Source organism: Ovis canadensis, chromosome 4, assembly GCF_042477335.2.
Source record: "Ovis canadensis isolate MfBH-ARS-UI-01 breed Bighorn chromosome 4, ARS-UI_OviCan_v2, whole genome shotgun sequence".
NCBI classification, from domain to species: domain Eukaryota; kingdom Metazoa; phylum Chordata; class Mammalia; order Artiodactyla; family Bovidae; genus Ovis; species Ovis canadensis.
The window spans coordinates 80,487,704-80,515,368 of NC_091248.1; the positions used below are offsets into that span (position 1 = coordinate 80,487,704).

Sequence of the window (27,665 nt, forward strand, 5' to 3'; positions counted from 1 at the left end):
TGTCACAACCAGAAAACTGCTGGAAATCAACCAGTTCCTACCAAGAAGTCAATCTGAAACCTACTCAGAAGTCCAGGCTTTGGCCTTTTGATACGACCCACTGCTCTCATTCATCTTTTCTGCATTTTACTGGTAGTTGTGTGTGTGTGAGTTTCTGTGTGTGTTTGTGTGTGTGTTTGTGCATGCAAGCAAATTCCACAAAATTTAATCACATGTTCTGTTTATGAATGCCAACACTTATAAAATGGTTTGTGCAAACAGAGGCTTCTCAACCTTTTCGGTGGCCCTGGTTACGTTTACTTTTATCCCCAGAAAAATAAAGGATTGACTAAGCAAATAAAGTTAATGGGACTGAAGATAGGAGGAAAATTCAACCAAGTTCAGGACTAACAATTTAAAGAGCAAACTCACTGACCTCAGTGAGTGAAATTTCAGCCATTTCTGCATTCTGTTTTCCATGCTACAGGGTTTTCCTTTCTGGGTTTCATTTCCCAGCAAACCCAGAGAGAGAAGGACACTTGACCTATTCCAGATACTTGCCCTCTCTCTGCCTTTGTCTTTGTCTATCTCTCTTTGCCCGTCTGTGTCTCTCTCTTCGTTCTGTGGCCCAGACCCTCTGCTTCATTCTCTCCCAAATCTAACCCTTGCCAGCAGCATCTACATTCAAAACATCACCTCTCAGAAACGAAATACTGAGACCCACCAATCCCCCCCCCCCCAGGAGCATTTGTTGACCATCCTGTTGGTGTTTCTGTGTTTTGATGATTACCAAACAGATAAACCCCAGCCAGAAAGCTAACATGTGGCCTGACTCCATGATGTGCAATCCTAGCTCCTCCCTGGGAGGGAGGGTCTGTCTGATGAGATTATGAAACTCCCCATGGGAAGGGCCTGGGAAAAGAGGGTAGATAAAATGGGGAACCGCAGCAGGAGAGAAGCAGCAAAGTCCACAGCCAGAATGGAGGGCAAGCTGTACAAAGGACAGGACTACAAGACAGAGTTCCAACCCCGGGACTACTTAAAGACCTTCTATGCCTTCGATTCAGGCACCGTAGCTGAAAATGAAATCTTGAAATTCAACCTGAATAATCTCTTTGAAACTTTCTCTCCAGGTGAGTGTCTGATCTCCATCTCAGGCAGATGATGGGGCTGCGCCTTACAGGAAGGGCTCTTGGTGGCAGGGGACCTGGCCTCTGGGACACCACTCACCTAGGAGGCTGCAAAGGCAGGCAGCCGAGCTCTGAATCCACGAGGACTGTCGCTGGTTGGCCACTCGGGGAACCCAAGCACTGGCCTTTGCAGCCCAGGAACCAGGCCTGAATCTTTGACAGTCCATCTCAGTTTCTTGCCCTGTGAAATGGGAAGGTACCTCCTGAACTGTGCGGCTCCTCACAGACTCATGCTGGAAGCGATAGGCGACAACAGATGTGAGCATACTGCCTCCCCTTCAGTAACATAAAAGCGGCTTTATAGCCTGGTCTCTTGAGCCGCCTTGAAAACCTGATGAAACATCTGGTATATACACAACACAGAAACACTCTTAATCTTTTACACAAAATTAAGAGGGTTCATGGATACCCAAAGCCAAACCACAGAGCTCAGTTTACAAATTTCTGCTCTGAGTTGTCAGGCTAGGGGGACTGGCAGAGATTATCACCCAAGTCCTCCATGCACACAAGGGGAGGCTGAGGTGCAAGACACCAGGCTGGCCAGCCCAGGTCAGCCCACCTGTCACTGGCAGTAGAAAATCTCAAAATCAGTTCATGCAGGGCTGCCTTGCACAGTTACACAGGGAGTGCCCTGAACAACTAGGGGGTTACTCAGTCATTCAACAAACCTTGCCCTATGTATTCGATGCCAAGAAGGAGATCTAGCAAGGTCCACAGAAATACAGACAAATGAAAGCTTAAGGCTCACAGAGAAATTTTAGGAGACTCTGGAGGAAGGACTGGGATTAAGCCTTGGACAATGGACTGGTTTCAATGGAGGAGGAGGGAGGGAGGAAGCAGGGAGAGGAAGGTGATGTACCTATATTGCTCTTCCCCCAACTCACCACAAGATCCTCCTGCCTTCCGTGATTGGTTGCGCGAGTTTTGAACCCACTGGCTCAGCTCTCGTCCTTTATCAGGAGCCCTGTCCTTGCAGCAAGGAGGTGGGAGGGGGCCGTGGGGTCACTCTCACCATTGCTTTAAACCCAGAGTCAGGAGACTTGCCAATGAACCAGCTTCTACCAAGAAGTCAACCTGAAAGCTGCCCAGAAGGGCAGGACGTGTCCTACCAGGGCTCCAATAGCAACCCTTGAGGCAGCAGGGGGACCCAGTATGTGCCGGCCTGTGCCCCACCCTCCTCTCACCCTTCTGAGCCCCAGGCATAAGGTCTGGAATCCTCAGACAGTCCATGTAACTGCCCAAGGCAGGGTCAGATCCCCTGGAGTCACCCTGGGGAAAGGGCAGAGCCTGGCATCTCCATCCACCGCAACTGGCATGGAGTCGGGTGTCTGCCCCCCACACCTGGAACACGCTATCTCCTGCAGGAGGCGTCGGAGGCGACATCCTGATCGACGTCGGCACAGGCCCCACCATCTACCAGCTTATCTCGGCCTGCGAGGCCTTCCAGGAGATCATCATGTCAGACTACTCGGAGCTCAACCTCCGGGAGGTGGACAAGTGGCTGAAGAAGGACCCGGGGGCCTATGACTGGTCCCCAGCCATGCAATACGTGTGTGGGCTCGAGGGAGACAGGTATCCACAGTCCCCATCCTTCTCACAAGACGTCTCCCATCCTCACAGGCCTGAGCCTGAGCCTGCCACCCTGCATCACTGGCCAGCTCCCTCTAGCTTGTTCCTAACCCACTTGGGTCTCTGGCCCAGAGCACCTCCCTCCCTTTGAGTGAGTCCCACCTGCAGCCTCAGAGTTGCCTGTGATCAAAGCTTCGGTTCCCTGATTTGCTCTCCATGTTTTGCATCCCTTCCATCCTGTGGGACCTTTTTCAGTCCCTCCTCTTGCTGGAAGCTCCCCTGATTGCTCCAGCACACGCAGATCTCTTTGCTCTCAAAACTCGTGGTTCAGCTTCCACGTTACCTAGTGTTGGAGGGGCACGTGTTATGGGAAGACATGAGCTTCTTGGAATCGCCCACATCTATCTCCTCCACACTGCTACCAAGTCCCAGAGACCAACAGCACTCACCCCCTCCAGGCACCTTCCCCATCCAGTTCACAGAGAGGGAATCCATCAACCAGAGTCCGGGAAACTGAAGCCCAGATGTGGAGAGTGCCCTCTAGGCCACCTTAGAGCAGGACAAAGACCAGACTTTAAATTCCTGTCCCATCTTTTGGCCATGGGGGCCTGACCAAATTACAGACTAAGGGCAGCCTGAAATGGAACAGGGCCTCAGGGTCTCTGAGCACAGGGTCTCTGCATCATCCCAGCCTGGGCTTCATACATTCTTGTCATCATTCACAGAGAGCATTCTGAGAGTCAGGTCACTTCCAGATGCTGGGAATAGCACAGTGAATGAAGCCTCTGCCCCGTGGAGCTCACATGCTCGTAGGAAGCACAACGCCCCCAAAGTACATGGAGGAAGGATTCAGGGAAAAACAAGCGTTCTAGAGAAGACTCTCCAGCTGCAGGGGCCTAGAGAGGTATAGGTGCTATGTTAGGTGGGAGGGTGTCTTACTCACCTTGAGCCATCATATGAAATGTCACGGATGCAGCAGCTTGAGCAAAGACGCTCACTTCTCACATTCCGCAGGCTGGGAGCTCAGGATCTGTCCTTGAACTTGGTGAGGGTGCTCTCCCTGGCCTGTAGATGCCATCTTTTTGCCATGTCCTCTGAAGAAGGAGAGGGAGAATCAGCTCGCTCTCTAGTCTGTCTTCTTGTAAAAGGCACAAATCCCATCATGAGTGGCCCCTGCTCATGATCTCATTTACCTCTATTTACCTGCCAAAGGCTCCATCTCCACATACATCCACATACATGTTAGGGTTTCAGCATATGAATATGACAGGGATACAATTCAGTCCCCAGCAGACAGCAAGAGAAAGCCTCTCCTCTAAGAAAGAGCACTTCGAGCAACTCCTTGGGAGATGTGAGGGAGAAAGGGTGAGAGTCAGGCAGAGGGGATGGCAAGGGCGAAGGCCCAGCTGTGGGAAGGAGCTGTTTTAAAGAAGGATATTTACAGGCTCAGGGGCTGCGGGGAGGAGGAATGGGGGTATATTGCATACTGGGGGCAGAGTTTCAGCATGGGGGATGACAAGTATTGGAATTAGGAAATGGTGATAGTTGCTCACATTGTGAATTTTGTTAATGTCCCTGGATTGCAGAGAGTGACTGAAACGGCAAATGTTTGTTATATGCCTTTTGCAATTTAAAATTAATAATGCAATATGCTAAAATTGAGTTATTCAAAAGAAAGACAGAAAAAGGAGGAGGAGGAAGAGGAGGAGAAGGAAGTGGAGAAGGAGGACTCAGATGTCAAATGCACTGTCACCTATCAGCTGTGTGGCCTTGAACAAATCACTCAACCTCTGTGTGCCTCAGTTTCCTGATCTGTATAATGGGAGAAATATGATGTTCTTCATAGGCCCATAGGAAGCCCTCCTTAGGGTATGGGGGATGTTGTCCTAATTGTCATTGTCACCTCGTTGACCCTCCCTCACAGGAGCAAGTGGCAGGAGAAGGAGGCCCGGCTCCGAAGGACAGTCACGCAGTTACTGATGTGTGACGTGAACCAGCCCCATCCTCTGGGGTCTGCCCAGGTGCCCGCAGCAGACTACGTGCTGAGCCTGCTGGCCCTGGAGTGCGCCTGCCAGGACGTGGACACCTACCAGGCAGCCATCCAGAACCTGGTCGGCCTCTTGAAGCCAGGCGGGCACCTGGTCACCTCGGTGGCCCTGTGCTGCCGTGAATACATGGTGGGCTCCAGGAAGTTCTTTGGCCTCTCGCTGGAGAAGGAGACAGTGGAGAAGGCCGTGCAGGAGGCTGCCAGGTGCTAAAGTGCCAGTACAGCCCCATCAACTACTCAGAGGCCCAGTGCATCAACAAGGGCCACTGTTTTGTGGTTGCCCACAAGGCCCCCGGGGCCTGAGGCCAGTCTGGCAGACAGGGCCTCCCCAGAGGGAGAAGTCAGGGTCCCAAAGTCTAGTAAGTCTGGAGCCCCCCGCTGCAGAGTAAGCCTGAACACCATCCCTTCATCTTGCACTATGTCCCAAGGTCACACTTGATAAACAGGTTCTCCCTGCCCCCAGCCCAGAGATCTGTCTCCCACACCCATTCCCTGCACCAAATATCCTACACCAAAAATCAGAAAAATAAAGTGGTCCGGCTACATGTTGTCTTGATTTGGGTCTCCCACCCCCTTATGCAGACCCTAGACAAGGATTGAGAGCAAATAGATCTTGAATAAGAGTCACCAAGGACATCACCATGGTGGGAACTGGAATCATCTGTTGGGAAGTCACCCATCCTCAGGGAGCTGAGACATTTATTCAGCAATACTCAAAGGGGTTGTTCAGGGGTACCGCATTAACTGGACAGCATTTTCAGCCTGCCAATTCGTGCGTATAGGGCAAGACAGGCTCAGGCAAAGACCTGAAGGGCTGGTGCCTGGAAGCTGAGGGCAGGCTGAGGGGATGGGAAGAGACTGCAAGAGCATGTGCCGCTCACACGCACACCCCATGAGCTGCGGTGTGGGGCCGGTGCTGGGCAGTCTGGCCCATCAGCTGAAGGAACAGAGCTGCAGGTTCTCAAAGGACCACAGCATCCATAAGAACTGGATGATTTCTAGGAAATCTCCTATTAACCTTGGGTGGGAAAACTGACACGTGAGAGGAAAGGTGACTGGCCCACGGGTGCTCATGGAGTCCACTGCAGAGTCAGAACTGGCACCAAGGTCCATGTGAGGATGGACCTGGCTGGGAGATGGAGCTGCTGGGAGTGGGCACAGGTGGGACCTGGAAGACCCAAGGGGAGCAGGGGTCTGCAATCAGCCCATGGGCTCTGTGCCCCTTGTTTTTTCTGCTTGAGGTCACCCCATCGGCCCAGCACCCTGGGCTTAGGAGGAAAACCAAACTTGTTCCCCCAGAATATCTGTGAAAGGAGGTTACTAGGGACCAAGAAGGTGATGGAGCCTCAGGGAGTAGTCATCTGAACCAGGGGAGGTAGAGCGGGGAGTCTGGCTGCCCCCTCCACAGGACCAAGAATTGGAGCTTTGGGAAGACCTGAGTCACGTCTCTAGAAGCACCTTCACGGGGTCATGTGTCTCTCAAGACACTCCTTGTCCACACAGCCGGCCAGCTCACAGCCCAGCCAGCTGCTGACCCTGGGCTGACACGTTCTCTTTAGCATGTGGGAGAGTGTTGGCCTTCCACCACCCAAGCCTGGCTACCTTGTGAAGCCCCTGATGCTCTCTGAACTGGGGCATGGGCCCCTCACAGCTCCCACTGTCCAATGTAGTCCATGCCCCACATAGCAGGCCCCCTGGGCAAATGCAGTCAAGCCTCTGGACACAGGACCAGGTCTCAACAGGTAAAAGCCTGCAAGTCCCTCCAGCACCTGACAGCCGCCTCCTGTCCTCAGGTCACCACGCAGGGCTCCCTGAACCAGTTCAGCCTGCACGTCCTCGCTACACAGGCTCGTTCTGTCTCCTCCAGCCCATGTTCCAGCTCTGAACAGCTTCCTACAAGGGAAGGGCAAGGAGAAGAGTTGAGCCAGGACACTTTACCCATTTGCTAGCCTGCTGCTAAAGCCCAGAGTTTTCCCAACGGCTTCCATTGTGTTCTGGGGGGGGGGGGGGTGGTCCTTGAGCCTTACAGCAGAGGGCAGCAACAGGAAAGTCCTCTTCTTCCCTACCTCAGTTGGGTCTTGGGGTTCAGGCAGCAGAGAAGGGGCGATGTGGTGGCCATGGCTCCCAATGGCCACCAGAGGGCACTGCAGGGCAGAAAGCGGCAGGCAAAGTGCAGGAAGGACAGATGTCAGGGGCCTCCTTAGGAAAGAAAACTCCATAGTTGGGCCACTTTTTGGCTCACTGGGGCCCTTCCAGGCCTCACTGAGGCCTGAACCCATGACTAGCCCACTCAGAGGAGCCGGGAAACCCTTGGACAGACGGAACCTCCGTGAAGCCAGAACCCTCCTGTCTCTGTGTGTCCTGGACACTGCATTTCAGCTGGGAACCAGGAGACTAGGGCTTTGCAAAGGTAGGGATTGGGGGCAGGAGAAGGGGACGACAGAGGATGAGATGGCTGGATGGCATCACTGACTCGATGGATGCGACTCTGAGTGAACTCCAGGAGTTGGTGATGGACAGGGAGGCCTGGCGTGCTGCAATTCATGGGGTCGCAAAGAGTTGGACACGACTGAGCGACTGAACTGAACTGAACTGAACTGTTGCATAACAGGGGAAGTGAATCATCTGGGAATCATGATGAACCATGGATTCTGAGCAAATAGGTCCAATGCAGCAGGGCCTGGGACGCTGTATTCCCAGCAAGCCTAAGGCTACCTGGTTGCTGCTGGTCCAAGGGCCGTACTTTGAAGCACAACACATCAAGGAATGTATCCTGATTTCTTATTTCTTCCTGAAAAACCAGTGCTTATGGGCAACCTTTGAGTTGGCACCGCTAACTTCCTAACTCCTGTTCTAGAAAAAAGAGGGCAGATGTCCAGCATTCCTCCCAGGAAACATCCCCGTCCCCCTTCTCTTACCCCAAGTTGGTGGGCTCTCCTCCCCCTGCTCCTTAATGACTATCCCCCTCAACCATGGAAGCCCTCAGGGCATGAACTGAGGGAGCCTCCGACTCCTCACTCAGCAGTTTCCTGTCTGGCCTGACAGTTTCTGCCACTCCTGATGCTGGTGTGTGTTTCAAACAACTAGATAAATCTCAGCCAGACCTTCATGGCTCTTGGCCTCTCCTCCATCCCCACCCCCACATCACCTGCCCTCCTCTGAGCTCCTACAAAGCAGAGGGCATAGGGTGGTTTCACGTGAGGCCCAAAAATGCAAAGTGACTTCCACAAAGGGGCTGTCCTCCAACATTCCCAGCTCTAGCCCCTCAAAGAGGACTGAGGAGGGGCTGGCTGCGGGTCCCACCCTGGATATACAGGAGAGTCACCCAGGGAGCTGGCACCTTTGGGCAGCCTGGGCCTCCCCCAGACCAGCTACATCAGAACCTCTTGGAGGTAGGGGATGCAGGAAGCAGCATTTCATCACACTCTCCTGGGGATCTGAGTGTGTAACCCCAGGGGAGAACTACTCACCTGGGCCAGTGCTTCTGAAATGCTCTTTTGCTCATGAACCACCAGGGCTCTGATAAAACCCAGAGTCTGAGTTCATAGGTCTGAGGTGGGCTCAGAATTTGCATTTCTAACCTGTCCCCAGGTGATACCTCTGCAGCTGAGCCCAGAGCCAATCTGGGAAACAAGACTATAGAGAAGGGACACTCCTCTCAGCCTCCAGCCCGGGCACACACTAGTTGGAGGATGGTACCAAGGAACATAATAGAGTGTGCCAAGTGCAAAGCAAGACCCCTGAGGGACCACATTCTTCAGATCTGGAGTCTTGAATGACTTACAAAAGCCTTCCGAATCACCAAAGACAGATCATTCTGCACAGCCTCTACTAATACGTCATTGGGACAGTTCAGGAATCACTCATTCCTTGTAGAAGTTCATCCACAGAGAAACTGTATTTTAGCCTTACCTGCTCTCCCGCCCTCCTGACAACAGTGTCTGGCTGCCTCCACTTGCCTGTCCTGGGCCCCTCCAACTCAGCAGCTCCAAATGCAGAGTCTCCACCCCCATCTCTGCTCTTCTTCCCATGCTCCCATAGCCGTGGTCACTCTCGAGCTCAGAATGAGCCTTTGATCTCGTCCTCTCTCACTTCCAGCCACACCCGGCCCTGAACCTGGACATCCCAGCCTGAGAAGGGTCGGGGTTCCCACAGCCCTGGACTCTGACAGCAGTATGGGCATCCCAGGGAACTCGTTAGAAATTCAGATGCTCAGGTCCCAGCCCAGACCTGCAGAAGCAGAGCTGCACTTTGACAAGATCCCTGCAAAGCTCTGCTATAGACATGCAGAGATGGAGATAGGACACAGAGGAGGGGAGGGGCTCCTTCCCAGGAGTCTCCTCTCCAGCCCTCCTCACACTCACAGCTCAGCTCAAGGGTTGGGGTTCCTGCCCCTCCTCATGGAGCACATGCTCCCTCCTCACCCCTCCATCCCCAACACATCACCTGTTCCTTCATGCACCTGTGATTCTGCTTCTGTGTCCCTCCCTTCCCACCCTGGAGAGGACATTCGTTTCGCTGTAGCACACCCAGTGCCCACCCCGCAGTATGAATGCATGACCATTCCTGAGTAAAGACCTTGCCTGTGTGAAAGTGACTATTATTGTTGCTGCCATCTTCACCGTCTGATCTTCAAAGCTTCTAAATCCATCGAATCCAGCAGTTTGTTTCATTCCCTCTACATGTCAAATGGGCCCCAGTCCAACAACTTGGTGCTTCAGGTAGAGGAATGAGATATCAAAAAGTGTGTGCATGAGCGGGGTAGACTGCAAACCTGACCAAACATCTTCCCTTCCCAGCAGACAATCTGTCTCATCAAATGACTTTGCTTTTCCTCCCACTGAGAAGATAAGTCCATTTCTCCCCGTCACCTCCCCTCTTCCAGTCTGACTCAGTCATGTGTCTTGGTTTGGTGGCTACAACATCAGCAAATACAATGCCAGGACAGGCTTGAAAAAAAAATTGCACATGAGAATTGTTCTATTTCATGCTCCTTGGTATTTATCCAAGAAACTTGAAAACATACGTCCAAACCAACACCTGTACACAGAGGTATACACCAGCTTTATTCATAATTGTCAAAACTCAGAAGCAATCAAGATGTCCCGTCTGTAAAGGGATAAATAAACTGGTTCATCTAATAACAGAATAATATGAGGTGTAAAAAGTAATGATCTCTCAAGCCCTAAAATTCAAGGAGGAACCTTAAACAAGACCCCATGGACTATACAGCCTTGGAATTCTCCAGGCCAGAATACTGGAGTGGGTAGCCTTTCTCTTCTCCAGGGGATCTTCCCAATCCAGGGATCGAACCCAGGTCTGCACTGCAGGAGGCTTCTTTACCAGCTGAGCCACAAGGGAATCCCAGAACAATGTTACTGAGTGCAAAGAGCCCATCGGAAAGGCTACATTGTGCAGGATTCCAACTCTATGATGACTTCCTGGAAAAGGCAAAACTATGGAGATAGTAGAAGGATCAGCTTTTGCAGAGATAGGGGAAAGGAGGTGTTAATAGGGTGAGCACAGAAGACATTTAGGATGGTGAAACTACCCTGTACGACACTGTAATGGTGGATGTGTGTCGTTATATGCAGTTGTCAAAACCTATAGAATATACCCCAAGAGTGACCGAAAGAAAGCTGTGGACTTTGAGTGGTAATGACACACCAATCTAGATTCACCGATTGCAACAAACATACCTATCTATGGGGTCGCAGAGTCGGACACGACTGAAGTGACTTAGCAGCAGTAGCAGGGGCTGTTGATAGTGCTGGAGGCTGAGCAGGGACAGAGGTCTATGGGAACCCTCTCTCTTTTCTGTTCAATTTCACTGTGGACATAAAACTGCTAAACAATAAAGTCTTTTAAAAAAAATGTGCTCATACACCGGAGCTTGTTTCCTGTCTGGCTGTTCTGGGGACCCTGCATTTTGGAACATGTGCAAAGCCCAGTGGCCTCTGGATCCTGGTGGCCATGCCATTGCCATCGCCCAGGCCAATATGGAGCAACCGCCAGACACGTGAGTGAGGGCCTCTCGGAATGTCGGCGCTGCCAAGGTGCCATCTGAGCACAGAGTAGCCAAACCCGCCCTGGCCAGGAGCCCTGAGCAGCCAAAGCACAGGATCACAAAATAATAGTGAATGTTTCTTGTTTTTGGTCTCTGTTTGGGGAGAAGTTGTTATCACACAAAACATAGCTGAAACACAGAGCCTTCAGTTCATGGTGGCAGACATAAGAAGGTGTCTGGAAAAGCAGGAAGGGCTCAGACAGCAGAAATCCTCCCTGGAGGAGGGCAATGGGGGCTTGACACAAGGAAAGACAGGCATTCTTCTGCTGAGGAGGCTGGCGGGGGAGCTCATGCATGGTGTGGGAGAAGGGAGTAAGCTCCCTGTCACTGTGGGCTGTGCAAACAGAGGTTGAGGGCTCCTGCAGGATGGACAAGAGGGTCCCCTGCAGCCCAGAACGCAGGGGGAGTTTAATCTAGAGGAAGTACCTTCTGGCCCTCCCTCTAGTCCCCAGGCTGAAGGTGCAAGTCTGGAATGGGTGAGGCTGGCTGCCCTGAGATGGGGCCCAGCGAGGGTGAGCACCAGGAGAGAGGGGAAAGACTGGGGCCCCTGGGAGGGTCATCAAGATCTCCTGCAGGAGCTGGTGTGGGCGCAGAGGGGTTCCACAGGTAGACTAGGGGTTAAGTCCTGGAGGTGGGGCCGTGGGGAGGGGGCTGATCATCCTGGCAAAGAGATTGGTATGATCTAAGGCAGGGAGAGGATGGGCAGGGGTGGGGTGCCCAGATCAGAAAAAGTGGGTGGCTGGTGGGTGTTACTCAGTGGATAAGAAGATGGAGAAGCAGGAAAGGTCTGAATAAATAGGGTCTGGCATGCCAGGATGCCTGATGCCCCTTCCTTGGGAAGGGGAGGGCCAGAAGCAAAGGAGGGTGCTTCTCCATGGCTATGGTGGAGATGGGGGGTCAGAGGCTTTCCCAGAAGGACCAGGGTCAGGAAATCCTTACTTTGCAGATATAGCCATGGCGCTGGAGAGGTCAGCCCAGCTGAGACCTGACAGGACCCACAGGGTTACAGACGATCAGGGGACACATCTGTAAGGAAGGGAGAAATCCATTTTGCCCTCTTGGTAGACTCCCTGAAACATGGAAAATTAAACAACGAGCTTCTCTTTGTAATGATAACTTGTGGATCTGAGAAAGAGGTCTGCTGTCAATTCTGGCAGTAGTAAATTACTCTTCTGCCTCTCCACGCACAGAGTTATAGTCCCTTTTTATACCTCAAAGAGCAGAAATGCTTGTTTTTCTTTAAATATCACAAAAAAGGAAATCTTCTCTACTGTGGCAGCAAAGGCAGGAAGCTTCTGAAATCCATTAAGAGAGCCCAGCATTTGGCTTTCAGACAGTCAAATAACCCCCTCACACCTGCACACGGTGCTGGGCTTGGTGGGGGGAGGGGGACCGAACCCCAAAGTGGTTGGGAGAGGCCACCATGGATGGAACCCGCCTGCTGTCAGCCTCCCCAAGAGCTGGCGGGAAAGGCGAGTCCCAGTGCAGCCAGGCCCCTTGAAGGCCTTGGAGTCAACCACCCAATTCACAGCAGGGAAAACTGAGATTCCAGAAGAGGGGGAGCAGCCTTTGGGCTTGCAGCTGAAGGGTGACCCGGGGCCCTGTTGCTGGGAAGCCTGGACTCCGGGCACAGCTGAGCCTCTCATCAGCTCTGTGGCCCTGAGTGTGGTGGGTCGCCCGCTCCCTGACGTGAGGGGGTGGAGGGATGGTGTTGCCTGGGCTCCTTCTCCATCTCATCTTGGTGGCACCCCACACTAAAGGCAAGGGGCCTGGTGGGGCACAGTAGTGTCCACTGGAGGGCCGCCAGGGAGGGCCTCGGTGACCTTCGAGTCAGGAGGTGAGGGAGGGAGCCAGGCAGGTGTCTAGGCAGGTGCTTCCCAGGCAGCGGGAAGAGCAGGGGAAATGACCCTGAGAGGGAGAGTGAGTGGCTGGCGAGTTCCAGGCGCAGGGTTATGCAGTGGCATGCGTGTGCGTGAGTGTGTGTGTGTGCAGGCATGTGTGCGTTGTTCACACAAAGGTCGTGTTTGTGCACACAGGGGACACATGCCTGCAGACCTGGAGTGAAGGGTGTGCTGTTCATGCAGGGCTGTGTGTGTGTGCGTGTGTGCATGTGGGTGTGTGTGTGTGTGTGTGAACGCATACCCCCATGTGGAGAGCTAGAGGGCCCCTGTAAGGTCCATGCCCTTCCTCTCAGGGAGATGAGAGTCATTTCTGGCACTTGAGCAGAGGCGTGACAGGATCAGACTTGGCTTTCAAGGCCCACTGAGGGGGCCGTTTCTGCCTGGGGCCCTGGCTGCCGCCCCGAGGCCACTCCCACCCAGGCCTAGGACTAGGCTGAGCGGTGCCTCCAAAGCTCTGCTCACAAGGCACGAAGCAGGGGGCTCGAGGAGAGGTGAGGGGGTGCAGCAGAGCTGGAGCAGGGTGATGCTGCTGTGATCAGTCTGGGCAAGTAATTGTAGAAGAAAAGCCCAGCGTCTCCCTGGGTCAGGGCTGCAGCTCAGAGGGCCTTGTAAATAGTGCTCTGAATAATTAAAGAGAGACTGCATTCCCCTCCTCCTGCCTCTGGAGAGGGATGTTCACCTGCAAATAATTGAAATCGAAACCAGCATCTGCATGACTCCCACACTCAGGCCCTGTGTGAACCACTGGGACCCCGGAAGATGCCTGAGCAGCAGGAGTGGTTCAACTCAGCTGCTCAGCTCAGGCCTGGTGGGCGTCCCAGCTTCTGGCCCCAGAGTCCAGCACCCTGGGCTTACTATTTCTGAGCCCAGAAGACGGTCCACAGGATGGGCGAGGGGGAATGGGGGTCACTAGGCCCCCTCCACAATGAGAAGGGTTTCTGGAAGGTCAAGGCTGTCTGTGTGGATGGCTCAGTAGGTCCAGTCTCTTCTGACTTAACAAGGGGCCTCCACTGACCATTTAGCGGCAAGAAGACTCTGGCTGATAGACTGCGGGAAGGGCTGCCATTGTTGATGGAACACAATTTCAAAAAGAAAAGAAAAAGGCTATGTAAATCAAGTTAGAATTGTGTCATGTAACTGAAAAAAAGCAACAGAAGCAAGGCTGAGCCCTACTTCTGGGTGGCTGAGAAGTCAGCTCAAGTCCTAGACCAAGTGCCAAGTCCCCACTTGGCAGCAATTTTCCTCAGGGAAAGGGGCTGTTCTGGCGAGTCTTAGTTGAGTCCTGGTAACAGGTGGGCCTGAGAGAGGCCATGGGATTTGGGCCCCCTCCTTGGAGCTGGACCTCGTGGTCACTACCCCAGGCCCACAGGTGGCAGTGGTCTGGCTCAACTGCTGGCTAATCCGCCCCAAGACACCTTGTAGGTGAAAGAGGCCAGGGGGACTCTTGGAGCCTAGAAGGTCAAATTCTACCTACCAGGAGGATGTGTCCCACCTCACCCACAGCCTGTCCAGGTGATGGTCCACCTTGATGAAAACCAGTGCACCTCATTTTGTCTGGCAGAGGCCCAGGGAGGAGAAATGGGATCTCCCCCTCCTCCCATACCTCTGTCCCTGTCTCTCTGTCTCTCGCTGTCTCTCTCTGACACACATACACACACGCACACACGCACAGGAAAGAGGACACGCCTCCCTCCCAGCTCAGTGCTCCAGCCACCTTGCTGCACACAGCCTGCACACAGAGCACTCTATCTCCCAGAATCTCTGACCTCCCCAGTCCTGCAGCCAAAACCAACTGCTGGCACCCGATGAATTAACTCTTCCCAGACACTGAACTCCCAGGTACAGAGGCAGGGATGCGCTGAGGCCTGCCTGAAATCATGAAAGGGAGTCAGGTTAAGCGTTCTGAGTTGGGGGTGGGGTGCTGCAGAAGCAGATCTAGCCCCCTTTTCATCTGCTTAAAGCAACAGAACCCCCGAGAACTCTGTGCCCCTGCCAGGGAGCTGGAATCTGACCAGATGGAGGCATTCTCCCTCTTCCTGCCCTGGGCAGGATTATCTGGGCAAACTTTGCTTTCAAGTCTTGTTGGCAGTGATGCTGGTGGTAGTAGTGACAGTTGTCAGCTATGAAGCACCTACTATGTGCCAGGCACTGACTTCCTCTCACCTATGACCTTCTACTTGAGCTAGGTGCCCTTATTGGATTTTACAGTCAAGGCAACAAAAAGTTGGTGAAATCAAGAAATTGGCTGAAACTCACACAGCTGGCAAGTGACATGCCTACATAAGAATGTAATCCCTATGCCATCCTGCCCCATCCCTGGCACTCTAATCTTCCCTCCTCTCCTTCATTTCACCCCATAGCACCTACCTCCATGTGACTTACTATTACTTGATTTAATCATCTGTTTATGGCCTGCCTCCCACAACAGAGTCTCACAGCCACAAAGGCAGGGATTCTCAACTCTTCTGTTCCTCAGGGCAACAACGGTGCCTGGCACAGAATAGGTACTTGATAAATAGTAGCGGAATGAATAAACAAGATGTTATGAGATTGCTCCAGGCCTTGCTGCCTGTGCCCCAAATCCCTGTGATCCATGTTTCAAGGAGACAGATGTCCAAAGGGAGGTAGGAAAAGTTCTCCTGAGAATTTGAAAAAGGCATTGGTTGAGGAGGTGACCTTTGCTGCAAGCCCATGAAGGGTGGAAAGGAAACACTTAGGAACAGAGTTGAGGAAAGGGGCTATTCCAGGCTGTAGGTCGATATCAATTAAGGACCTGCAGAGAAGAGGAAGGGTCTGGAAACCTAGAGCAGAGCTGCCCCTGGGTAGGGCCGTGACTGTGGGGCTACAAGCCAGGCTTTTGTGTAGACTGTGGGGGAAGATGTGAGGTCAGAGGCAGCCCAGGGGAGTCTCACCCAGCCAGGAAGCTTCACCCCGAGAGATACAAGGCTTCTCATCAGAGTTCCAAAAACATGGACTGCTTTCCCCAATGGGGCTCCAAAGTGATCATTACCATCTGCAGCTTTTGCACCTAGCCTCAGAAGCCCTGTATTACCGGCCCACACTGGAGCTGGAGTGGAAAGACAAAAAGCCTGCTGGGGTGATTGAAACCCTTCACTCCAGATGAATCACACCTCTAAGTGGCCCCCCACCCACCCTGTGCAGCAGGATATTGCCCCTTCTAAGCAAGCAGGGACCAGAGGGGGCTGCTGGTTAGCAGGAGACCCAGCTGCCAGGGCTAGCACTGCTCTGCTCTCCTGAAGTTTCAGCTAGGCAAGGGCTGCAGGGGAGGGGGGCGCAAAATCCAGGGCCTCCTGGAGTAAGCCTTGGCTCTGAATCATATGGAGCCTCCAGGGCTGGGAACCTGGCTCTGTCACGTCCCAGTTCCTTTTTTTTCCAAATTTACAAGAAAAGATGCCCTGACTCTCTAGGGTTTGGAATGGGGATTCACAACAACCTGGGAACGTTGAGAACCAGAGGGCTGAAGGCACTCTCTGAAGGCAGCCTCATGGAGCCCATGAACATGGGGAGCAGAGAAAAGGGGTGTGCAGGGGAGGCCTTGGCACCCCCAGGGAGCTAAGAGGGGTGCAGCGTGAGTGATCACTGGGGTTTTTCAACCCAGACCTTCCCTCTGCTGCATTTTCTGGCCTAGGCTTCTCTGAGATACCTCAAGTCCTTATAAATTCTCCTCTTTTTCTTCAATCTGTTTCGAGAGGATTTTAATTGTTTCATATTGGGGTTTGCAAAGGTTGCAACAGTCTCTCTCAGCCCACATGCTCTTTTGCAATTGGCCCTTGCCACTCCCCAACAAGAGTGAAATCTATGTCCCCTGCCCTGGCCCTGCGACTGGTCTAGCTGGTGGAATGAGGCATCAGTGATGTTCCAGGGCTTCCGGTTTGGGCATTAAGAAGACCTGGTAGCTTTTACTTATGCAGGCTGAGGGGAGCCGATGGCCAGGTAAAAAATCACCATGCCGTCAGGAAAGCTCAGCTAAGCCGCCTAGAAAGGCCATGAGGCACAATGGCCACCAGGCCCCAGCTAGTCCAGCCACCTTGGCCCAGGCTTCAGCTTTGCAAATTTAGAAGTCTTCTTGCGTGATCCAGCCCCAGTAGACAACTCAAAGAGCTGGCCATTAACAACTGAGCTCTCCTTGCTGAGCTCTCTACAAATTGTAGGTGTGAGCAAACCAATGATTACTATTGTCTTAACCATTACTTTTGAGGTAGTTTGCAATAATGGATAACAAACAAATTGTAGCCAAAAGACTGCAATCTTCCCTGGAGTCCAGACAATGACAGATCCCATCGTGAGGGACATCAAGATAGGGTGGGACCTTATGAGCTGAGAAGTCGAGTTCAGATCCCAGCCTTGTCCTGTGTCAGGAAGAGCCCCTGGAGGAAAAAATGACAACCCACTCCAGAATTCTTGCCTGGAAAATCCCATGGACAGAGGAGCCTGGAAGGCTACAGTCCATGGGATTGCAAAGAGCTGGACATGACAGCACGCACGCACTTTCCTCTGTTCGAGTGTGACTCCATTGTTCTAAGAGTCACAGATGCCTTCCTCACCCTGTACCCCACCAAGTCCCGTGAGCATCCCTCCTGGACCCAGCCCGTGACCCGGACCTCACAGAGCAATCCACCCTGAGCCGAGGTGCTGTTCTCCTTTCTCAGTATCTACTCGGCACCTAATACATTCAGTGAGTGTTTCCTCTACGAACGGCTAATAACCATGTGGAAGCATGCTCAGCCTCATGAGTAATCAAGGAAATGCAAATTAAAGCAAGAATGAGATTCACCTTCCTGCTTACCAGATTGGCAAAATGAGGACGGATATAAAGGCTCTAGACATGAGTGGACATATTGGGGGTCTTATGCGGCAGGAAGCTGGCAATGTAGAGGATAATTTAACAGCATCTATTGGAAAAGGACATGGCAGCCCACTCCAGTGTTCTTGCCTGGAGAATCCCAGGGACGGGGGAGCCTGGTGGGCTTCTGTCTGTGGGGTCGCACAGAGTTGGACACGACTGAAGAAACTTAGCAGCAGCAGCAGCAGCAGCATTAAAATATAAAATGTCTATCCTCCAATTCAGTATTCCCACGTTGGAGCTTGTGCCCCAGCGAAATACTAGCACATGTTACATGAAGAGGCGTGTGCAAAAATGTCCTCTGCGGTGTAGTCAAAAACTGTGAACCTCTGGAAAGGGAGAATGCCTCTATTATCAAGGGCACTGTACCCCACTCTGGTACACAAGGCCGCCATTACCAGGAATGGTATTTCCTGCCATTTTTCTGCCGTAGCATTGATTACACACATATATGACATACATAAGTGACATTTACTACATCAGTGCTGACACCGAAAGACCTCTAAGACACGTTGTTAAGTGAAAGTGCATCTTTGCAGTACAACTTTTGTGTAAACAACTTCAAAAGATAGTACAAAAATTCAAACGTAAATGCAGAATTTAAGATGTGAAAAGGAACTCAGAAAACTGACAAAATGTGTTCTCTGGGGACATGACCTGGGAGGGCCAAAGGAGCGGTTTGTCTCTTTTAGTTTTATTTCTTAATAATGGTAATATATTTGAGTGTTTCTTATGTTATGAAACATTTTTTAAAATTAGTGTCTATGAATACCCATGGGTGCAAATGAGAAGAAACCAAGCTGAGGAGAAGAGCCAGGGCTGCAGTCTGAGGCTCAGACTCAGGGGGAGCACAGGAATGGGGAGATCACTAGGCCCAGGATGGTCAAGGAAGGCAGCTAGGAGGAGGGTGCCCCCCAAGGCTGTAAGTAAAAATAGACTTCGGGGTCTTCCCTGGTGATAAGGTAGTTAAGAGTCTGTCTTGTAATGCAGGTGATGGGGATTTGATTCCTGGTCAGGAAACTAAGATCCCACTTGTTGCAGAGCAATTAAGCCTACGCACTATGGCCGAAGCCTGCGCACTGCAGTGAAGACCCCCACAGAGCCACAGCTGAGACCTGACACGCCCAAATAAGTAAATAATATATTTTTTAAATAAAATAAAAATAGACTTTGAGAAAAAATGAAATAAACCATAAAGATACCCAAAATATACATTCACATTTTCATTATCAGATTTAGCAAGCATAAAATTACTCTGTTAATTGCTGTAAAAATTTCCATACGCTTACTCTCAATTTCTGTACTCACTGCGAGACGATACTCAAAAGTTTACAAGCTGACAGTATCCACGGACCCCCTCCCCACTTTGAGAAGCCCTACACCGTCTAACTCTAAGGGCCAGTCCCAGTCAGAAAAAGATGACCAACAGCTTAATGCTACCTTCCCCTGGAGAGTCACCTCTCTCTCTTCACTGTGTCTACAGTTCTTAAACCTGGATGAGCATTATATCCTCTTTCCTCTGTCTACAGACTCTATCTTTGATAAGGGCCAGAACTGGGAGATTTTCTGCAATATTTTTTAAAGCATCATTACTGAGACTATCACTTAGAGGGGGCTTGCTAAGAAGCACTATTTTCTTGCAGTCAGATTCCTGGTTGGGAAGTTAGCAATTCTGGGTTCTGGTCTTCGATCTATCACCAACTAGCTAAGAAGCAAATAATATTTCTCTTGATGTCACCTTCTCCCCCGCCCCCATGAACTGGACAGAAAGGCATCTATGGACCCTACAATGTCACCACTGTGGTTGCAATGATCTAGAAAATGCATATGGCCCCTTAGGTTCAGACCTCAATGGACAGGACAGAAATCATGGGGAGACCCTCTTGGAAAGAAGTCTCTGGTTAACTAGTCACACACACACAGGTAATAGGTCTTATTAAACCAATGGCCTCTGTCCCTCCCTAGGTGAATCGTGACACCACTACAGTGCCAAACATGCTAACTTGTGTTTGCCCTTTCCCAAAGGCAATCTGCCGGATCTTTGACCTTCAGACCTCTGATCAGTTCAGAGTCATGGACACAGAAGTGAATCTGGAGAAGCAGTGCAGCCCCTCATCCAGGGGGACATAAGTCCTGTCTCTAACAGAGCCTCACTGAGGAGGCTGAGCACACCCCACCCCTCACTGAGCCTCAGGCTCCACATCTACGAGGAAGGGAATCAAAGTAGATGTTCTCTGAAGTATTGAAAGTGTTAGTCGCTCAGTCATGTCCGACTCTTTTTGACCCCATGGACTGTAGTCCACCAGGCTCTTCTGTCCATGGGATTCTCCAGGCAAGAATACTGGAGTGGGTAGACATTCGCTTCTCCAAGGGATCTTTCTGACCCAGGGATCAAGCATTGCAGGCAGATTCTTGACCATCTGAACCACCAGGTTAGCCTCTCTATTTTGTATATGAATTTGCCAGTTATCACTAGACTTTCATCACAACATGAGTCTTTGTAAAAGATTAATGTTACTTCCGGTCTGGATCACCTGGGTGACTTCCTCCATCCTGATCACATTTCGCGTTCACTTTCCTATGTAAAGCCCATAGCAGCTAAACTTGCTGAGAGTATACCACAGTCCAGGCACTGAAGTACCTTCTGCTTTGATTAATCAATGTCACCTTCAGAGCCATCCCAGGAGGCAGGAACTATAATAGGTCCTATTCTGAGCTCCACTATACAAAGAGAATTGTGACCCAGAGAACTGAAGCAACACACCCACAGTCACACAGCTAGAATACAGTGGACAGTCGAGCTTTAATCAGTGTCTACTGAGCCCCTTTGAGGCACACATAAGACCTTGCACAGAATAAAAGTATGGGGCAACCTCTGATGGTATTTATGTTACGTTCAAAAATCAATTTCTCCTTTTTCCTGAGCAGCCAAGGGAAACGCAGGACAAATATTAATTTCCTTTGTCAACATTCTATATACACGCCAAAGAGAACATTAGCAGATTGTGCCAGGAGACGCAGTTCTCCGAACAAACACCTCCTATTATCACTGAATCAATGGCTCCAGTGCTCAGTTTGAGAGCACTGTCCTTAAGGGAAGAAAAGGCTTTTGAGTGAAATTCCAATTCTCCCTTTGCAAGCAGCCTCCTGGTCAGACCAGCCAAGGGGCCAGGTCTGTGATGCCCAGGTGGGCTCTGAAATGCAGGAGAGTTAGGTATGGGGAGAGTGGAGGTCTCACTTCATAGAAAACAAGAGTGACATCTCTAAAAACCTACAGACCTTAGGTGGCCCTACCTGCAGAAAGACACCATAGCATGGTGGCTCAGATCACGGCTTCCTGACCCTCACTGCTTGGGTTCGACTCCTCGGGCCATTACCTATTGGCCCTGTGACCCTGGGCCCACTGCTTAATCTCTCTGTGCTTCAGTTTCTCCATCCTTAAAACAGAGACAACAGTAAGGTTTTGTGAGAATTATGTAAGTCTATACTGTCTATGTGAAGGATTAGAGTCCTGCCTAGCAGGGAACTCGACTATGCATGCCTCAGTTGTTATTATTTTAATTTCTGGTAACTCACAAAGTCCACTACTTGGAAATGCAGAAGTCAAGAATTTAAATGTGCAATTTCACTTCCTCATGAAAATACTTCCTTATAAGGAAAGTGTGATGACCTTCCCTGAACTCGAGGCAATGGGAATGATCTTTCCCTCCTTCTCTCCACCGACTAAGTGTATCCATCCTTGGTTCTCATCTCCTCTCCTCTGACTGTTCCAGCTCCCATGGCCTCCACCCCTCCTCAACATACTCGCAGCCTCCAATACCCCATTCTGGGCTGTTCCTTGACTGGGGCAGACTCAAAGCCCCAGAAAGTGGGGCCTGAATTTTTCCTCTGCTTCTCCTCTCATCCCCCTGGATCAGCCTGGTTCACCTCTTCCCATCCTCCCAGAGAAAGGGTGACAGAGGGCTGGGTCCACAGAAAGGACTGGGGAAGGACTAACTCATACCAAGTGACCATGGGGCAGAGGTTGCTGAGAAGACAGTCTGGGGTGAAATGCTGGCCACAGCTCAACTGCAAGCTATCTATCGAGCATGGTCTTCAGTAGTCCTAAGCGGCTGGTTTCTTCTCTGACTCCCACCAGGACTCTGCAAAGCCTGGCTGGAGTTTATTTGTGCACTTTGTCCTCGTCTGACCCAAAAGCAGCTCTCTCAGTATTCCCTCACCCACCACTCCCTGGGGATTTGTATGTGAGGTAGGTGGAAGGTCAGGGAAGCCTGGTGTGCTGCAGTCCATGGGGTCGCAAACAGTCAGAAGTGACTGAGCAACTGAGCAACAACAGAGGGGGAAACTAGGCACCCCAGGCTCCAAGGGCACCCCTGAATTAACCCAGGGGTCTCAAGCACCTTGCAGCCCTTGGCCCCCAAGTTTCCAACTAGAACCAGAAACCATGAGCCTGTTCAGTGTGATGGGGGAAGACTCAAGTTCAGGACCCCTGGGGTCTCCTCCACAGTAGCCTTGCTTAAATGCCCGCATGAACCCACCCAACCTGAGAGGTCGAGAGAAAGCCTTTCTCATTCCCCAGAACAAGCATAACAAACTCCTACATTTTAAAATAAGTTTTTCTTACTATTAAAAAGGACTGGGTTTCCCTGGTGGTCTGGTGGTTAAGAATCCACCTTACAAAGCAGGAGACATGGGTTCAAACCCTGGTCCAGGAAGATCCCACATGCTGCAGAGCAGCTAAGCCCGTGTGCCACAACTATTTAAGCCCATGCTCCGGCGCTTGTGAGCTGCAACTACTGGGCCTATGCACAGAGCCTGAGCTCCACAGCAGAAGCCACCGCAATAAGAAGCCCACACATGGCAGTTAGAGGGTAGCCCCCACTCACCACAACTAGAGAAAGCTTGCATGTAGAACAAAGATGAAAGAATTTCCCCAAGTGGGGGTGATGAAAGAACTTTCCCCCAAAGATGAAAGAATTTGGCATCAAGACTGCCACCTGGAAACCCTGCCTGCATTTCCAGTCTATCTGCCTTGCCTGGCATATTTCAAACTCAAAACTGCAATACAAACTCTCCCCTGAATTTCCAACCTCCCAGTTCTTCTATGGATTTCAGACTTTCTAACTTCCACGTCTGTGAGAGCCAATTTTTCAAAATGGATCTCTTCATGTGTATATATATCCTACCGGTTCTGTTTGTCTAAAAAGCCCTAATGAACACAGGCAAAGTCAGGTAGCAGAGTAGCTCTGAGACCCATGAGGGTAGGTCAGGGTAGACCAGAGGCCGAAGGGAAGGAATACCCTGAATGCACCATGCTGGTCTCAGTCTCGCCTCTCTGGCGGCCTGTGGGCACACCCATCCATGAAGGGCACTGTCCACTACACACACCCAGTCAGTCAGTCAGTCAGTTCAGTTGCTCAGTCGTGTCCGACTCTTGCAACCCCAGGGGCTGCAGCACAGCAGGCCTCCCTGTCCACCACCAACTCCCGGAGTTTACTCACTCATATCCATTGAGTCTGTGTTGCCATCCAACCATCTCATCCTCTGTCATCCCCTTCTCCTCCCACCTTCATTCTTTCCTAGCATCAGGGTTTTTTGCAATGAGTCAGCTCCTCACATCAGATGCCCAAAGTATTGGAGCTTCAGCATCAGTCCTTCCAATGAATATTCAGGACTGATCTCCTTTAGGATGGACTGGTTGGATCTCCTTGCAGTCCAAGGGACTCTCAAGAGTCTTCTCTAACATCACAGTTCAAAAGCATCAATTCTTTGGTGCTCAGCTTTCTTTATAGTCCAACTCTCACATCTATACATGACTATGGGAAAAACCATAGCTTTGACTATATGGACTTTTGTTGGCAAAGTAATGTCTCTGCCTTTTATTATGCTGTTTAGGTTGGTCATAACTTTTCTTCCAAGGAGCAAGAATCTTTTCATTTTACGGCTACAGTCACTATCTGCAGTGATTTTGGAGCCCCCCAAAATAAAGTCTGACTGTTTCCACTGTTTCCCCATCTATTTGCCATGAAGTGATGGGACCAGATGCCATCAGATCTTAGTTTCCTGAATGCTGAGTTTTAAGCCAACTTTTTCACTCTCCTTTTTCACTTTCATCAAGAAGCTCTTTAGTTCTTCTTCGCAGCATCTCCTTTGGGGCTTCTAACAGATGACTACTCTCTCTCCCTATTCCCCAGCAGACAATTCACTGGGCTCTGCACAACCTCTGTCCCCAGGCAGGGGTGAGTGGGGCCAGGGCCTGGCAGGGGTGAGTTTCAAGGCACCGGATCCAGGCACAGCCAGCAGGAGCAGGAGGGTCTTGGCTCAGCAAGAGGAAGAAGGGCCTCATGGTCGAGCTTCCACATAGCAGGAGTAGCTGGACCCGGGTCCGTGGTCAGGGGCCCAGGGGAAATGCATGTGTGGGTCTATGCAAGCCAAACAGAGAGATAAGGGCAAGACAAGAGGCCAGCAGAAGCTGGGACTCTGACCAGAGGTGACCATGAGAACATGAGCTCCCTGGAATCCATGACCACCCAGAGAGGCCACTGAATCTCCCCTGGGATGTGGGATAACATGCTTACACCAACTTGAGCTAAACCTCCAAGGACAGCTGTTGTCACATGGAAAGAGCTATGGATGGGCAAGGCCAAGGGGAAAGCAGTCCCCTGCCCCCACCACGGTTGGGAAGCAAGCATATTGACTGGAAGGCAGGGCCCAGGGTGGCCCAGCATCCTGGTTCAGGACATTCTTAGAGCTTTGACTAAATGTTTCTTGCTTCCGGCCTAGCTCTAGCCTTCGGTACAGCTGATTTTCTGTGTATCTTGGGAAGATTAAAGGGGGTGAATCAGGAGGTGTAAGTCTTCAGCTGTCGTAACCTTCATGGCCTGCAATTTGTCATTGTCAGGTCATGTTCCAGCAAGGGCTGAGGACTGCAGAAAAGAGAACAGGACGGAAGGAAGCAGACTTTACCCCACAGCACTGATAGGCTGGCGCTGGTCGACGAAGCAAGGCAGAACCACCACCCCACCTTAACTATACCCCGGGCCAGGAGAGTGTCTGCCCGAAAGGCCATCAAACAAATCCCACATGGAGAGGGCCTGAGCAGAGACTAGGGACTCTGACAGGGAGACCAGACCTCTGGGAATCTGAACTTCTCCAGCCTCTTCCATGACCCGGGCGATGATGTAAGGCAGTCTAATCACAGACATCCTTATCCCCATTTGACAGATGTGAAGACTGAGGCCCAGGGGGTGAAGCTTTTTGCCAAGGGCTGACAGCTGGTAAGTTATGCAGCAGGACTGGGCCCTCCTCCCAGTGCAGCCTTGGGGTCAAGTTCAGCCAGATGCTGCCAAGCTGCCCAGTCACTGGGCCTGATTTTTTGCCAGCAAAGGGTTGAATCGAGGCCCCACCAGCCTCACAGAACACTCACCTTTTGTTGAGCTATGTCTTGGGCTCTTGCCAAGCTATGTCTTGTCTTGGGGTACCCACACATTACCCCAAAGCAGAGGCAATCTGGCCCAGGAGAAGCGGGGCGGGAGACCAGCCGGAGGTGCAGCCTAGGAGCAGCCTTCAGGGGGGCGGCCTTCCCGCACTGCCTTCACTGGGTCTTGGCTTCTCATCTGCAAAGTGGGGTGGGAACTGAGTGACTGGTAAGGCCCTTCTAGCTCTGATGTTCCCTGGGGAGCAGCATCAGGACCAGGACTCGGGCCACCGCCACTTCCGATCCTTAGCGCTTCCTGACTTGTCTCCTGCCTCTGGGGCGTGTCCCAGTGCTACCCACTCTGTTCTCTCTGCAGTGCCCATGTGACCCTGTCACCCCCACAGCTAGCTCCTCCACTACCTGCTTTATCCGGCCCGCGTGCCCCCTGTTCGGGACTCTGCCCACTGCTCAGCCTCACTTCAGTGGTCTCACCACCTCCCCATCCCCATCCATGACTAACTCCACCCCCACGACCTCCCAGCCATCCCCCCGCCCCCTCCCCCAGACTCTTGCTTTCTCAGTCTCTCTGGGATGCCCTCTGTCCTCTCTGACTGCCCCTCCTCTGGCCTGCACACTTCCACCCTCACCCAGCTGCGTTCTGCTCATCCTCTGCCAACCTGGGGGCTAGATGGTATTAGTGACCCACACTCGCTGACCCTCACAGCCCCAGCCTGTTCACTAGTCTGTGTCCCCCACCACTCTGGGACAACCATCATGTCTTATCTCCCCGCATCCTGCACTGAATAGGTGCTCCATAACTGTTGAATTCATACTAAGGACAGTCCTCCTCCTTCCTGCCCAGTGCTCTTACAGGAGTCCAGGAAAGGCAGACTTGACCGGAAACATTCAGAATCTGCCCATTGTGCCAGGGCCTTCTCAAATCCCTCTGTCCCTGACTGCTCCAAGCCTCTTCCTCCAAAACTCCTGTAGTCATCCTCAGTCATCTGCTAGCTTGACGAACACTTGTTAGGAACCTACTCTGTTCTAGGCACCCACATTCACCCCTTGCATAGGACCTTGCACATAGTAGGTCCTCAATATTTGTTGATTTTGAACTGAAAAAGCAGAGTGACCATAAAGATCTTCCCTTGCATTTCCTCCGATCCTACTGAGAATAGGCATCACTCTCTCGTTTTACAGGTACAGCCACTGAGGAGAAAGGTCGACAGAGTTAAGTCATAGGGACCACAGCAGACTCTGGAGCGGAGCGGAAGCCAGAGACCAGACTCTTTCCCAGGGGGTAGCAGCAGACTGGCCTGGCCTGCATGGCCTTTGGGACCCCTTCCATGGGTGTCTGCCCAGTCCAACCTACTGTGCCTGCCCCTGGGAGGAGCCTGCACAGGACACAGGGGCAGCTGTGAAACCACAGACACGACAACCAGGAGCCAGACCCCAAGTGCCACTCAGCCCCGGAGTCCAGGCTATTCTGGAAAGTACAAGTTCCACAGCTGTTCTCCAGGCACGAAGTTCAAGGCTGTTGGGTGAGTCGGTAAGAACTCTGCCAGAGCTGACTTAATCCCCATTAATCAAACATGATGACTTGTTTTCCTTTAGAGACAAGTGACAACAAAGCTGATCATAACTCAGACTTGGATCTGGCTTCCCTGAACCAGGATTTGGGAGGGAAAAAAAAGACCAAGAGAGAGACCAAAGTAATAGCCCATAGAACCCACAGAATAAATAAAAGCAAATAGTGAGCAAAATCAATGCCTGTTCTTTCAGCAGCGCTATAACACCATGTTCTGAAATTGCATCACAAAAGCATACTCTGCAGTCTGAGGCTAAATGGGTGTGAGTGAGCACAGCTAAAATAAGGAAATAGCGTCATAAATAGCTAGGGGGCAAAATGAGAGATGGTGTCAGGACGGTGGCCCCACAAGGCAGGATGGGGAGCTTGGCCAACGTCCCCTTTGTGGTGCAGGCCTTGCCTTCCCAACAGACTTGGGACTGAGATGTCCTCTTATCTCTTGCCTGGGCCAATGCCCCCAGCCACTCTGCTTTCTCCTTAACTTCAGACTTGTTGCTCTGACCCAAGACCAACCACCCTGCTGCTCAAGCAAGCGTTCTAGAAGCAGATCCAGCCCTGTCCCTCACCTGCTGAGACATGTGCAACCCAAGAGTCCTCCAAAATCACCTTTCATTTCACAGTCAACACCATGACCTGATTGTCCCTGCCCGTTAGACTTACAGAAACTTGGGCTCTCCCTAACAGTTCTGGTTCCCAGACATGAGGATGGGGTATTTTACATTTTCTTGCTCACCTTTTGTTCTAAACTCTACTGTTCAATTCTTTTTATTCATTTATCTAGCAGTGTGGATGAGGTCTTAGTTGCGGCATACAAACTCTTAGTTGCAATATGTGAGATCTAGTTCTCTGACCAGGGATCGAATCCAGCCCCTCCCCACCCCACCCCATCCACATTGGGAGCTTAGAGTCTTAACCACTGGGCCACCAGGAAAGTCTCTATGTTCAGTTCTTGACCCTTCTATGTTGATCAGAATTCCTTGGATTGTCAACACAGAAACACACTTCAGATTAGCTCAGGATGTCAGGGAAGATTTACTGAAAGT

General features: G+C 51.5%; 1 protein-coding gene across 1 annotated transcript; it reads left to right on the plus strand.

Annotated features, from left to right (window-relative positions):
* The first annotated feature begins 842 nt into the window (after positions 1 to 842).
* LOC138439703 (indolethylamine N-methyltransferase-like) lies at positions 843 to 5,328 on the plus strand. Its single transcript, XM_069588812.1, has 3 exons — positions 843 to 1,112; positions 2,534 to 2,741; positions 4,663 to 5,328. Exons 1-3 carry the CDS (start codon positions 869 to 871, stop codon positions 4,994 to 4,996), a joined length of 786 nt encoding a protein of 261 aa, XP_069444913.1. The 5' UTR covers positions 843 to 868; the 3' UTR covers positions 4,997 to 5,328.
* The last annotated feature ends 22,337 nt before the right edge of the window (positions 5,329 to 27,665 follow it).